Here is a 14,665-nt window from a genome sequence, read left to right on the forward strand (position 1 = left end):
TTTTCCAAGCAATCTATAATAACACTTTTGAATCCTAAAAATGAATATGATAAACAGTATTGTCTTTTCTTGGGAGCTTTACCTCCTTTTTTACTTTTTTTCCCACTTGTATCAGCATCAGTATCTTCATTATTGTCGACTTTTCTCTTGTAACCACTCAAAAATTTATCCATTCGTCTAAAAAATATTTTATTAATATAATTTAAAATAAATAATAATTAAATATAATTATAAAAATATACTAACAATTATGTTTAGAAAGAAATTATGGTAAAACTACATCACACCTCGCCAATATGCTTTAGTTGACACTTTAGCTATGAGTGATGTTTAAATTTGAGGTTATTGTTTCATGCAACTAGTGGTCGTTTTTCGACCCTTTGCAAAGGTGCCATTTTTAAAATCTTTCACTCTGGATAATTTTTTAATAAGAATTAAAATATACGAATAAAAATGCAAGAAAAATAAAAATAAACATTACTTCACTGAATTAGTCCTTTTACGTTATGATGTGAAGTTTATTTTATTTTTGCTTCTCCTGGGAGTCAAAGGCTTAAACAGATTGTGTTTTAATTGTATTTACTGAAATGGATACAATGGATACTTTATCCTTAAAATTCATAAAAATCACAATAAAGATAATCAACATTTTATTGTTTAGTTTTAAATAAACCTTTTTATTTTAATGCAGTTACCTATAAAAATTGAATCATTTTAAGTCTAATATATCGGTCAACCTACAATTATTATAAATGTATTTTAGATTCAAAAATCTTGACTTTAACATTCGGATTTTTTTGCCAGTTGTTATATAATTATCAGAAAAGTACTAATAAAAATTATCTTTTTATTATGTCTTTAAATATAATTTTAGTGATCATTTGTTGGTCAGATTTGATGCCTTTCATTCTTTCTACTTAGTTCCAATCTCTTAGCTTCAACATTATTTCTGTTAAAAATTAACAGTTATTCATTCATTTTTATTTTATAGTATAAAAAGATTTTTTTAAATTTATAAGGGAAAACTTTTATTAAAATCCATAATGCGATTTGAAAAATTTCTTAGAAAACAATTACCATGCAATTTATCAGTGTATGGTGACAAGAGTGTTATAGGAAAACTTGCAAATTATGAAGGTATGTGAAAATATAGATCAGATATTTCAAAAATATCCTTTATTATTATTTTTTTTTTATTTGTATTAGTCTAATTTTACTTTTTCTTATGAAAGCTAGATTGGATATTGATGTTCGCACTTGATTTTATTTCTTTTTATACAGTTTCCATTTAGTTATTTTAACCATCTAAATAATTAATAAATAAAAAGTTATTATTTACTATATAACATTAAAATTAAGGATTTAAAAATTGTGAGAAATAGTTAGTGAAAAACAATAACTTCATTGTTTTTTTTTCTGAAGATTACCTGAAAAACATTGTCCTTAATTGCCTTAATAGAGCATTTTAAGTCAATTTATTTCTTTCCCTGATCACTTTACTATTGGAAAGATTTTTTTCATTTTCTAATAGGAAATTTTCAAACAAAATGCATTTTGATGGGTAAATTTAGTAAAACAAAAAATGAAAGATGTAAAATGTGCTGATTATCTCATATGTGTTTTCATGAAAAAGATTAGGGACATTATTTTATGACATGAATTTTTTATTTAAAGCTATTAAAAAATATTAATATAATATTTAAGGAGTGAAGGTAGGTGTTTATTAGATCAAAGTAGTTATTTAATATAAATTTCAATGGAAGCTGTGTAAATCCACACTTGTTAAACTAAGCAGGTAAATTAATTTATTGCTGTTATTTTATTATGCACAGTATTTTTTTTTTTTTTAGGTATGAATTCAATATTAATTTACATCGGACATGGTTTAACAAAAGACACTTTTCCATTTAGTTTTACACCAATTGACCTGACTACGCATACTGAATATTTTTTTCAGAATATGTTAGGAACAGGATTGTGGATATTAATAGCTTACAAGTTATATAAAAATGAAGTATTTTTTACCGTATGATTCTTATTTTGTTTTATTGTTTGTATTATATTTAATCACTAAAGACTGGTTTTTATTGCATTTAGAAATAATATAATTGAAAAATTATTATAATTACGTTTAAAATAATTGTATTATTTTAAATATAATAATAAATTTAATAATAATTATAATAGTAATTATAATAAATGTTTTAAAATGCTTTATTTTAACATATTTTTCATAAATATGTTAAGTATTAGTGATATTGTTTTATATGCTATATATTATGTTATGTTTACTATTATATTATTGATAAATATTTTTGTTTCTAATCCTATTTAACACATTCCATATTCCTGTTAATGTAATAATAATTAAAATTAATGTTATTCTGACTCATCTCTTTCAGAACATGAGTCGAGTCACAGGTCTTTTGTTCTCCTGTGATGTGTAAGAAATGTTTTGAGGAAGACATTTTACATAAGTCATTGTAATATGTTGTAGAGTGAAGTATTGCAATACTTATTAAAATAAATGAAAAGCTAATAATTTTAACAATTTGTATTGTGTAAGAGAAGTCAATACTTTTTCCCCAAAGTGTTTGTGCTGATAAATAAAAGAGGAAGCAATTAGCATGTTTTACTTTATAATTGATATAAGAATTGAAGGTAAACTGGTGTTAGTAACTGCACTGATAGAGAAGAGGATGAGCACTGTAAACTATTGCCATGATGTATTTAACCCTTTGAATCCCAATGTCCAGTTTTCCAGATGCTAGTAGGATGTGCATAAAAACCTGACATATGGTTTTCAGGATGTTTATAAAATTAGAATATAAATATATTCTAAATATAAATATAAGTAATGTTTGATTTTCCTGTTACATAATATTAAAAAATACTCAGAAAGGCATGTTCTTTCTAATAAATACATCATGTTGTACATTTCATTTATTTATATGTTTATATACTGATGATGATTTGGTGGGAAGTGAATTATATGTTTTCAAGTGTGTTTAACGTAATTGTCAGATTAAGACAAGTCATGTTTATGTTTAGTTTGTGCCTTTTGTTAATAAAAAAAAATTGTGTTATTTTAATAATTAGCTGCTTGTGTTGGTCTCTTAATGACAATGCTGTGAGACAATTTTTAAAAGATGATTTTGACAATATTTTATCTAATGACATCTATGATGTAAACATTAGCAATGTGGATGATACAGAATAGATATGACATATGATCCAGCAAATGATCTTCCTGGCCCTTCAGGTATTCAAAGAAATATATTACGATATGATGATGGTGATAGTTTTTCAAGTACTATGAGTAGCAGGCCTAGAATATAGGAGTTGACCTCTCAGTAAAGTAATGGGTCATATTCATGATATCAGTGACTCATAATCTGATGAAAGTGGATGGGAAGAAGTTGCTGAAGATAATGATGCAGATTCTCATCATAGATTTTCTTTTTTGAATTACCTGGAATTAAACATAGTTCTTTGCATAACTCACTTACACTTTGATCTTAGCCAAGAGGCCGAGAAGCAATATAACTCACCTGCGGTTGCATATATCAAACTTTTCTTCACTACTTCACTGTTAGAAATGATGGTAAGTTACTAATATGTACACTTTCAAAATTATATCAGCTGCTAATTTTGAAAGTTGGAAACAGGAAGAAATAAATAACTTCAGACGGTGGACGAATGTTACAGTTGCAGAAATGCAGGCGTTCATAACCATTTTTATAAATATGGGACTTAACAAGATCGGCAGTTATTGGTGGACCAATAAAACCATGGTTTGGCATAATGTTTAACAGAATGACTTTCAAAATTCTGAACTTTTTTTCAGAATTGATACCACAAACTTTCCAAAGTCTAACAAATCTAATTACAACCCATGTATATAAATTCAATCACTCGATCATGCAAATAGATTTTATAAACATTATTATATACCAGGAAAATACTTGTCAATAGATGAAAGTATGATTCCTGCTAAGTCACACAATTCATTAATACAGATACATGCCGTTAGGCATGTATCTGTGGTATCAAGTTTTGGGTGGTTATGATGCTCTTTGTCATTACTGTTTAAATTTTTTTATGTACCCTAGATGCAAAATTTCCTGAAGGAAAGAAGTTAAAGATAAAAGACTTGCTTATACTGTAGTTATGAAGATTATGGAAGTCAGAGGATACTTAAAGGTACCACTTGTTTCTAAACAACTTCTTTACTTCTATCAAACTTGCCAAAGTTCTGTATTTAAACATTTGTAACTGGACCTTACAGATGATCAGGAAAGGTACTGCTAATGAAGTGAAAAGACAGTACAAAGTTGGTGAGAAAAAATAACATGATACTACTAGGTCACAGGAAAAGAAAAAACAATAAGAAACCAGTGCTTTGTTATCAACTGATGCATTAATTTTCAGTGAAGAAAGGTCTAAAAGAACGGGTAGTAGCATGTTTGTAACCAGTAAGCCTATTATAATATACAACATTATAATGATAAGTGACCAAATTTTATAACAATATCCCAATGATTGTAAAACAATTAAATTTTGGGAAGAAATCACTTTTAATATTTTTGGACAATTTATTTTAAATGCCTATCAATTGTATAAAGCTAATACAGAAAACCCACTGTCTAGATTATATTCTGCACTTTCATTAATTGGTAATTTGATTCAAGAATGGTAGGATATAAAAGAAAGGAGAAACCCCAACATAGAACTTCCATGTGGTGAGGAGCTTGGTGACAGCGATGCCAGTACAAAGTACCTTTTGAAAAGATTCCTCATGGAAGGGAGAAGATTGTTGTTAGTGCAGTGCTCGTAGCACTAGATGTGGTGGTAAAAAAAAAAAAGATTACATTACATGTGTGTGCAAAATGTAAAAAAGGCTTGTACACAGTGTTTTCCCAACTACAAATGGTTTCTACTGTATATATTTTCTTAGTTTAGGACTTTGTATGGACTTAGTTTAGGACTTTTGTTACGCCTAGTGATTAACATAAACAATTTATTTTTTCCTTAAAATTTATTTTTGGAACACTAAGTTAAGAGTGAAAATTTTCAACAGGGCACACTAATCTTAAAGACTGGATGGAAACAGTATTGTATAAATACATTAAATCTTTTTCAAGTGTACATCTTTAATTATACAGTCTTAATTAAATTTGGCTAAGATTTTGTTTGTGTGTGACTATTGACCGCAAACTAGAAAAAAATAAATTTTTTTAAAATATATTTTTTCTGTCTGAATCATTACAAGTAATTTTAAAAATATCATTGTAATTGGTTCATAAATAACTGAAATATGACTTTTTGGAAGTCTGCGAATTGAACAGAAATGTATTGGGTTTTTTAGTCATATCTTAGGTGAAATACCCAGATACCCAGGCTGAGTAATTTCTAAAAAAAAAAAATAGTGAACTGAAAACCTGTTAATAAGCAGAAATCCAATGTAAATTCTAAGGTAATAAACCAGTTTAACCTGCACATTATTTATACACTGAAGCCTTTTCATCCTTAATTCATCAGAAGTAAAAGATTTATAAAATAAATAATAAAAATATTTAAAAACTACTTTAAAATTAACAGAAAGTTTACACATATATAAGTTTTATTTTATCAGTATTAAATTCATCATAATCTACTAATATTGTTGAATAAAACAAATTACATATTCTTTTAAAACTCTTAAACTATTAAATTATTTCTGATGATGGAATATGAGTGTTTTCCAATGATTGTAGTATTCTTTACATCTGTGGGGAAAGTATTTGTAGCCATTCTTGACTGCTTTTGATTTTTTGATGTATTTAAAGTTAATCTGCGTAATATGTAAGTAAAGTATAACCTTATTTGTTAAGTATTTAAGTAGGGTTGGATTGAATGAGTAATGTTATAAGGTCTATAGTAATAGATTATTTACTAATTTTGAGTATTTGTTGCTGTTGAGATCTAGAGAGCTAATTGAATTTTTGGTTTCCCTTTCTCTAGTGAAACCTTACATCAGGTTGTAATGAAAGTAGTATTAATTTCGTTTTTCTTATGTTTTTGACATAGCTAGCTAAAATTTTATCATTTTGCGTATGTAATGTTCTAAGTAATGTATTTTGAAAAGTTGATGTAAGAGTTAAATCAGAAAATTGTATACAAGCCTACCTTTAGATGGAAAGCTCTATTAAAAATAAAATCTATTTTATTTATTAAATTTATTTTTGCTGAGTAATATTGTCCCTGGATTATAACCAAGTGATTTTTCTTGTTTACATATTACTTGATTAAACATTGATAAGTGAACACATTGATGGAAGATGAAATGAACTTATCAGTGTTTTTCTGTCAGTTTATTAAACAAACTACTTATTTTGTAGCTGATAATTTCATGGCAAATATTGATTGGTTTATTTGTACATAAATTAATATACAAAACACAATCTGTAAATGGAATTTTTAAAATAATTTCATTTATGTTTTGTAATATATGGTTCAATATTAAGTAAAATATTTTAATATCAGACAAAATTAAATAATCAATTTATCTCAGGAAAGTATTCTTTTAAGGCTAATAACTTCTGAATCAAACAGTTGAAAGGTCAAAAACGACTCTCTTTTTCTTGAAAATGTTATTTTGGAATCAAGAAGATTAACTTCTTCTTGCAATTGAAGCAGTTTTTTTTAAATAAAAGAGCTTATAAATGTACAAATTTAGTTAGTAATTGAATTTATAAAATTTAATCTTTTCATAATTTGTTGACTAAATAGATATTATTTAATTGAAGTTTTTGTTTAATTCTATCTGAAACTGTATTTCTAATACATCTTTTACTTATTTGTATGAAATAAAGGAAGTATTGTGATTGCAAAAAAATTTGCTTTTCAGATTTCAATAGAAATATCCATTTTGACTTGTTTCGATGTGATGTCTGTACGTACGTATCTCGCATAACTTAAAAACGATTAGCCATAGTATGTTGAAATTTTGGATTTAGAACTGTTGTAACATCTAGTTGTTCACCTCCCCTTTTCATTTAAACTTATTTCACTTGAAAGTAAGATATAATACACCAATTCTTTAATAAAGTAATAAAGGGATTTTTACTCTATACTAATATTTCATGTAAGATTGTTGAATTAATAATTGTATAAATATTTGATGATAAAAATTAATATTTCAGCAATTGTGTAAATGTCTACTTTATTAAAGAATTGGTGGATTATATCTTACTTTCAAGTGAAATAAGTTTAAATGAAGTGCAGCAAAAAATGTGTTATTTTAATAGGTATACAAGGAAGTCATGTGGTGTCCACATCAGATTTTTATCATAATAGTTTTATAGATATATGATGTTAAATGCAACAATTTTGTAATCCACTAATACAAGATGTTTTCTCTTGTACATTGCAGGTATTTTATAGTCAAGCGGAACCATATTTAAAATTAATTGCTCAGATTGAAAATTAAGAAATTTTCACGTCAAAACTTAATAATACTTAGAAAATGGGGAGTTTATTTGCATGTTTTCTGCATTCAAATTTAGGGTGTATAATTCTGAAAACCAGTACTGGGACTGTTTATGTAAAGTTCATGGCATGGAACAATTCATTTAATATTCAATAAAAAATTGTTCTTTGCAATGAAATTGAGAATATATTTTCAATATCAAGATAAAAGGCACAGGTATTTTTTCAGGTCATTTATTTAATTCAGGACCATCTACTTCAAAGTACAGACTACATTTCTTACATGCACCCTTTTTGCATCAAAATTAGATTTTTACTTAACATTTTTTTCTCAGGGTTTGAAACCAAATATTGATTAACTTGCTAGATGTCACTGTGAAATTGATAACAATAAATACATATAAATTTCCAACCACCCCACATTAATACATTAATCATTCAACCACCCCACTCCATATATACATATTCTATATATATATATATATATATATATATATATATATATATATATGGAGTCAAGGATATATATATATATACAAAATCGCGTAGCTGTCTGTAGTGAATTGAAAAATTCAGCAAGAGATGACCCTAACTTCATCTGCAACATCATAACCGATGATGAGACATCGGTGTACGGGTATGACCCTGAAACTAAGCAGCAGTCATCGCACTGGAAGTTGTCAAGTTCGCAGCAACGTGAAGCCCCTGATGATTGTTTTTTTCGACATCAAAGGCATTATCTATAAGGAATATGTTCCTCTTGGTCAAACTGTCAATGGGATGTTATATTGTGAAGTATTGAAGTGGTTATGTGAAAGCATTAGACGCAAACATTCAGATCTGTGGGGCAACAGCTGGGTTCTGCACCATGACAACGCGCGCACACATCACTAGCTGTTTGGAATTTCTTGGCTTCCAAAAAAGACTGTAGTGATTATATTTGTTAGTCTCTCAATATCCTGGTCAAGCTGGAAACACATAACAGTATCTTCAGAATTAGACATTAAAAACACATATTCACACCGATGTATGTAGTCAAAGTGATAAAGAACTGCAGTGCTTAATTGTACATATTGAGACTATTTTTACATTGCTGGAGAGATGATGTATTTTTATCTATGATACAGAGAACTTATAGAATCTCTACAGTACAACAGAATCACCATCTACCAAAAACCTAATCAAGTCGCCACATTCAACACAGAAATGAAAAATAACATTGAGTTGTTGAACACATAGTTCAAAAATTTATAAACTTAAAATGTTTGAATAATAACAAATTTATAAATACATCTTAAAACAAAAAAATTGAAGTTAATGAACTCTATGAAAGAATAGTCTGGTCGAGCAAATACATTGTACAATTAATGAAAAATCTATATGACAGTGTTCTGCTTTTAAATTTTCTTTGTGGTAACAACAGTACTACCAGTGATGCTCTAAACTAATTGCTGGCCAACATTTCTGAAATTTTATCTTCTCACCAAGTGAGACGATAGATCCCAGAAATCATTTTGATAGATATTTCTCATCATATATGCAAGTGAGTTATGAATTTTATTTTAATTTTTGAAATAAAATTTAAAAAAATAATCATTAGTAAATAAAATTATATATTCTGTTAAAAAACTACAATTTGATTAATACGTACTGTAACTGTTACAAATTGAACTGTAATGAATTATACTGCTTTATGGAATAGAACTGCAGTGCCAGGTCAGTGTGAGCATATGTTGCAGCGTAACATCTGCTCAGTACATATCTTCAATAAAAAACATAATGAATCTTCAAAATAATACTTTCATAACATGCTTGCAGTTTCAATCCTTAACAATATAAAAGCCAATAATTACTTTATGCAGTTATAAAAATTTCTCTAAATTAATGGTTAATCATTATAAAAATGTATTTGTGATTCAAAATAATTTAGAAAGGAAATGACACATCAGTTTTTTTATTAATAGAAAGAATAATCTTCATAGCCAAGAAACAATATTCACATCAAAATATAGATAGTGGCCATATGTCACATCAGAATATAGGGCCACTCCCTATATTCTTATGTGAATATTGTTTTCTGTTTAAGAAGATTATTCTGACTGTTCGTCAGATAATATACCATAAGTGAGTAATTTTTAGTAGGCAAGATTTATCTAAAGGTAAACATTCTTTTTTGATACATTTTTAAATTTTAGGGTATTTGAATTTGTAAGTAAATATGTGAAAGTGTTGTAATTTGTTATGAAATATAGATAAATTTTATATACATTTAGACATTTTTTATTTTGTACCAAAAGTGTCAGATCTAAAATTTGATACTGTTAGTTATTTATTCTTACCAATAAGAATCCCATTAATCCAGACTTATGTCACTTGATGGGATATTTTTGATTTACTTGATTATTTGGCTTAGGTACAAGTTTCTAATTGTTTATCATTATTAGATATTGTAATCGAAAAGAAGAATTTACATAAATGATAATGATAGTATTTGTGCTGCCCACAGTTCAAAATTTCTGGACGTTTCATTTGATAATGAATGCTCTTGGGATGATCTAACTGATTTCATTTGGAACAAAATCAAAATGTATTATTTTCTATGAAGTAATTTAATAAAATATCATTATGATTACATTTCTATTGTAGTTACTAATTTATTTACAAATTAAATATATCTTTGAGCTCCTCAAAAAATGTGAAGGAATTTTCAAAATAAAAAAATTGGCTCTTAGATCATTATCTGAAATGAATTGTGTAGACCAATATTTAGAATATTAAAATTGATAACTTTTGCACATGTTTATATTTATGAATTTAGCAACGTTTCTTAAAAAGAAAAACTTAAAAATAATTAAAAGAAAAGAAAAATTATTAAAATAAATCAATATTTACCACTTTAAAATCAGAAAACCAAACTATTTTCATATAAATCAAAACAATACTTTGGCTTACAAGAAAAGCAAAGTTATAATGCTTTATCATTTCCAAAATTAACAACCATTTCAAAAGGCTTCTCACTCAGTTATTTAAAATGAGACACGACATTATGCTGATGAGTTTTTAAATAATATTCATTTAAGAAAAATCTTAAATTTTCTGGTTCTCCATTTAATATACACCACAAAAATATATCCTCAATTAGTTTACATTTACTCCTGAATTGTGATTTATTTGGTAATATTTTATGTATGTACCTTCACATGCTTATTTTAATATTTCTACATATTAAGGATAAATTGTTTTAAAATGTACAGCTAGTCTCCGGAATTGTAATATCTAACATTCAGAGATGTACCAGTCTCATGCAAACAATTATTAATGTTATAAAGATAAATATTGAGAAAGTGTAATTGCAGTAAAAAGTAATTTACTTAAGTATTTTAATTGCTAGCTGTAAAATGACATGCCTGATGATCGTTGCAAATATAGTTTACAAAATTATTCTTTGGATATTATATAGCCTTCTCTGGATGGTGTCATATCTCTTAAATGCATAAATATAGCGAAATGAGATATTTGACTTGATGTAATCTAATAAATATAGACACTACAGGGATCATTGTACTGGGCTTAGCACTAATTTGGTATTTGATTTACTAGCTGTAAAATCTGAATGTCATCTGTAAAATGTCAGTGATTGTCTACTGCAACCCATTAATTTTTATATGTTTTTATTATATGTGTACATTTGTTAGTCCCAACAGTAAGTATGGTACTTTATATTAAACTTGAGTACTATCGTTTTAATAAAATAATATTTTTAATGCAAAATGCTTATTTAACAGTACGTTTAAAATACTCTAATTTTAAAATTTTATATTCAAGTTCATTAATTATTTTGCCTACTGTGTTACTGCAAAATTAAGTGATGCTGTAATTTTAAAAAAAATAAATATATATTTGTGTATTTTAGATATCTCCATTCCATAGTATATTCTGTTATATGCTTGTCAGAATGGCCCAGACAGTTAATACTTGCCTTTTCACGTGGTAGGTACTTGGTTCAAGGACCAACAGGATTGGTTATAATCCAGTGATAAATCACTCATCGATACTGTTTTCTGTACATCATTCTCATTGGATTCTAATTAACAACACATCCTGATTTGGCAATATAGGATTTAACAAGCTATGTACACAAGAAAAGAGATGCACTGGTGGTGCTTCTAAATCAACAAAAGTGATATAGATATTTGGAGAATTCTGAATCATTCTTTTTATCTGTTATTCCAAGACAACAAAACAAAAAGATAGATTGATCTTTTCCTCCATGTACCAAGGGAAAAATGATAAATTTAGAAAATTAGTAGTCAAACTCATGATCTGCACTACGTAAACACAAAAAACTATTTTTGCATGCTTATTTGTTTTAAAATTTGTAGTTTTTAATTAGACAACGACAAAATATAAATTCAGGACAGAGGAATTATGTTTGTCTAGTGTTCGCATGATAAATATCCTAAATAGTCAACACCAGTTTTGTAAAATTTGTGGTATCTTCCTTCATTATACAGAATGTATCACGAAGTTCTCCCGACACATTCATAACCTACAAGGTGCAACAATAAAGTGATGAGACCGATTTTTTTTTAGCAAAATGTAACAACCCTGAAGCCTTCATAGACACTCCATGTTTGACCTTGATCTTTCCGCCACTAATAGCCCAAACGGCACATACGTACTACCTGTCAGTCTTAAGTAGTGGTGTAATAAGCGAACAGTGTTTTGGTCCTCGTCACTGTAATGGAATTACGAAATATTGCGCAACAGTATGCCATTTCTTTTTATGTTAAACTCTGTGGAAGGTGAAACCTACGATAAGCTTCAGAATGCTTTTGAAAATGAGGTTATGTAAAGAGCTCAAGTTTTTCGTTGGCATAAAATGTTTTGTGAAGGCAGAACGAATGTTGAAGACGAAGACTACAATGGACGACCTCACCGACAGATGTCAACACGATCAGGGTGCGTTAAATTGTACGATCCGATCGAAGATTATCTCTAAAAATGATTGCAGAAGAAGTGAACATCAATGGGGAAACTGTTTGCCAAATAATAACAGAAGATGTGGGCATGCGAAAAAGGGTCCCGAGAAATCTCACAGCGCAAAGCGAGATACACGGGAAAATGTTACAGTTGATCTGTTGGAACAAGTACAAATTAACCCAGAGTTATTGAACCGTGTTATCACTGGTGATGAGAGTTGGTTCTTTCAGTTCCAGAGATAAAACGTCAAAGTTCGCAATGGTGTTCAAAGAGATCACCCAGACCAAAAAGAGCTCGCATGTCGAAGTCAAAAGTGAAATGCATGCTTATGTGTTTTTTCGATTTCAAAGGCATTGTTCATAAAAAGTGGGTGTCTCATGGGCAAACGGTTAACTAATATTTCTACGAAGAAATTCTACAGACTTGAAAATGAGACCTCCGTGTCCGTTCAAACATTGGTACGAGTTGGATTCTTCATTACAATAATACGCCATCTCATGTTGTCTTTTCAGTTTTTAACCTCAAAACGGATTTCAGTACAACCACAGCAACCTTTATTCACCAGATCTCACCCCGAATGACTTTATTTATTCCCAAGAGTCAAACTGGTGGTCGGACACCATTTTCAAACAACACATGTCCAAAAAGCTGTAACAAAGGTTTTAGACGATATTCCAGAAGAAGACTTCCAGAAATGTTACCAGCAGGGGCAGAAGCGCTGGAGTAAGCGTGTGCATGTAGGAGAGAACTAGTTTGAAGGAGTTTACACTACAACCGATTAAAAACGTAAGTAAACATTTTTATCACATCAGCCTCATTACCTTATTGTTGCACTTCATATTCTATTCGTGAAAATATTATATATAAACATATGTCCTAAAAGGCTTCGTTTGCTAGTTACAGCCAGTCAAAAATTTCGCTCGGATTTTAGCTACCTCGGTGATTTGAGATCATACTGAAATTTGTAAGACGTTAATTAATGGTCAGAATTAGTGATTTCTTATGGGACCTGAAAATATTGAATAAAATAGGTCCCAGATCGGTATCTGCGGCAGTTTTTGAGAAATCTAGAGTGAAGACCAATAAATTGGGGTAAAAAACCCTGTTTTTTATTGTTTGGCGCACAGGAACTGTGTGAAACCGGTAATAAACACGTAAAACTTTTAAACAAAACTTGTAGAGAATTTAATTCTGAAATGGTGTAAGATAAGTTGTATAAAAGAAAGAAAAGTTAGAAAAATTCGAATTTTATTTAGAAACAGTACACTAGATTAATGTGCATTACACGTACTAGTATATAATAAATGTTCAACAATGGCTTCAACATATTTCTTAGCACGCTTCTATACTGCTTCTGTTGCTCTTTTTTGTTCTTCAGGGCTGTTTTTAAGTTTCTCAGCCGCAACCATAATGCGGATAATTAATTCCTCTCGGGAATATATTTTTGTTTTGTACACAGTATTTTTCATCCATTCCCAGACGCAAAATCTAAAGGTGTTACATCAGGCGATCTTGATAGCCAGGAATATGGACCTCCACGACCAATCCATTTCTTAGGGAAGTGATGATTGAAGTTAGTGGAAGCGGCAGAAGAGAAGAGGAGAGGCACGCCATCGTGCTGAAAGTACACTTTTGAGTCTCAGCACTAGAGGAACATCTTCAAGCAGCTGCGGCAATTCTTCTTGAAGAAAGTACTACAGTATAATATAAGTAAGTATACTTATATAAGAATTACATTTAAGTTTTATATAATTCAAGTGGACCTCAGCATTAAACCTCCAGGTAATAAGAACGGTTCAAACAGCTGATTGTGAAGAAGGCTGCACCATACATTGAAGCTAAATCGGTGTTGAAAATTTCCTTCCACCGTTTCATGAAGATTTAATTCTGCCCATGTATGCTCATTGCGTAAGTTGTTGACCCCATCTCGAGTGAAATTTGCCGTATCGGTAAACAAAACATACTTGTAGAGCTATCGATTTGTATTCCATCAGTTGCAGAACTCCAAGTGAAGCGGACCGTCTCCTGGATGTAAATGGTGAGCTGGCTGTTTATGATACGGATAAAACAAAACTTGTTTTGTTTAAGTGTCCTGTTAACAATCGAAACGAAACTTCGATCCCCTTAGAATGACGTCGTGTACCGGCAGCGTCGTGTTGGACAGATCTTTGGTAGCTGGTACGAAATACTATTTAGTAAACCCGTTTCCCGA

The 14,665-nt window shown here is 29.1% G+C and overlaps 1 protein-coding gene across 1 annotated transcript in view; it reads left to right on the forward strand.

Moving 5' to 3' along the window:
* The window catches only part of LOC142322225 (heparan-alpha-glucosaminide N-acetyltransferase-like), a 67,529-nt gene extending 65,329 nt beyond the window's left edge, over window positions 1–2,200 (forward strand). Inside the window, exon 13 of the mRNA XM_075361048.1 lies at window positions 1,851–2,200. Coding sequence (XP_075217163.1) covers window positions 1,851–2,032 — 182 coding nt within the window. The 3' untranslated portion in view covers window positions 2,033–2,200. The remainder of the gene's footprint in view (window positions 1–1,850) is intronic.
* Window positions 2,201–14,665: the final 12,465 nt, after the last annotated feature.

This window comes from Lycorma delicatula, chromosome 3 (assembly GCF_047948215.1).
Source record: "Lycorma delicatula isolate Av1 chromosome 3, ASM4794821v1, whole genome shotgun sequence".
Lineage (NCBI taxonomy): Eukaryota > Metazoa > Arthropoda > Insecta > Hemiptera > Fulgoridae > Lycorma > Lycorma delicatula.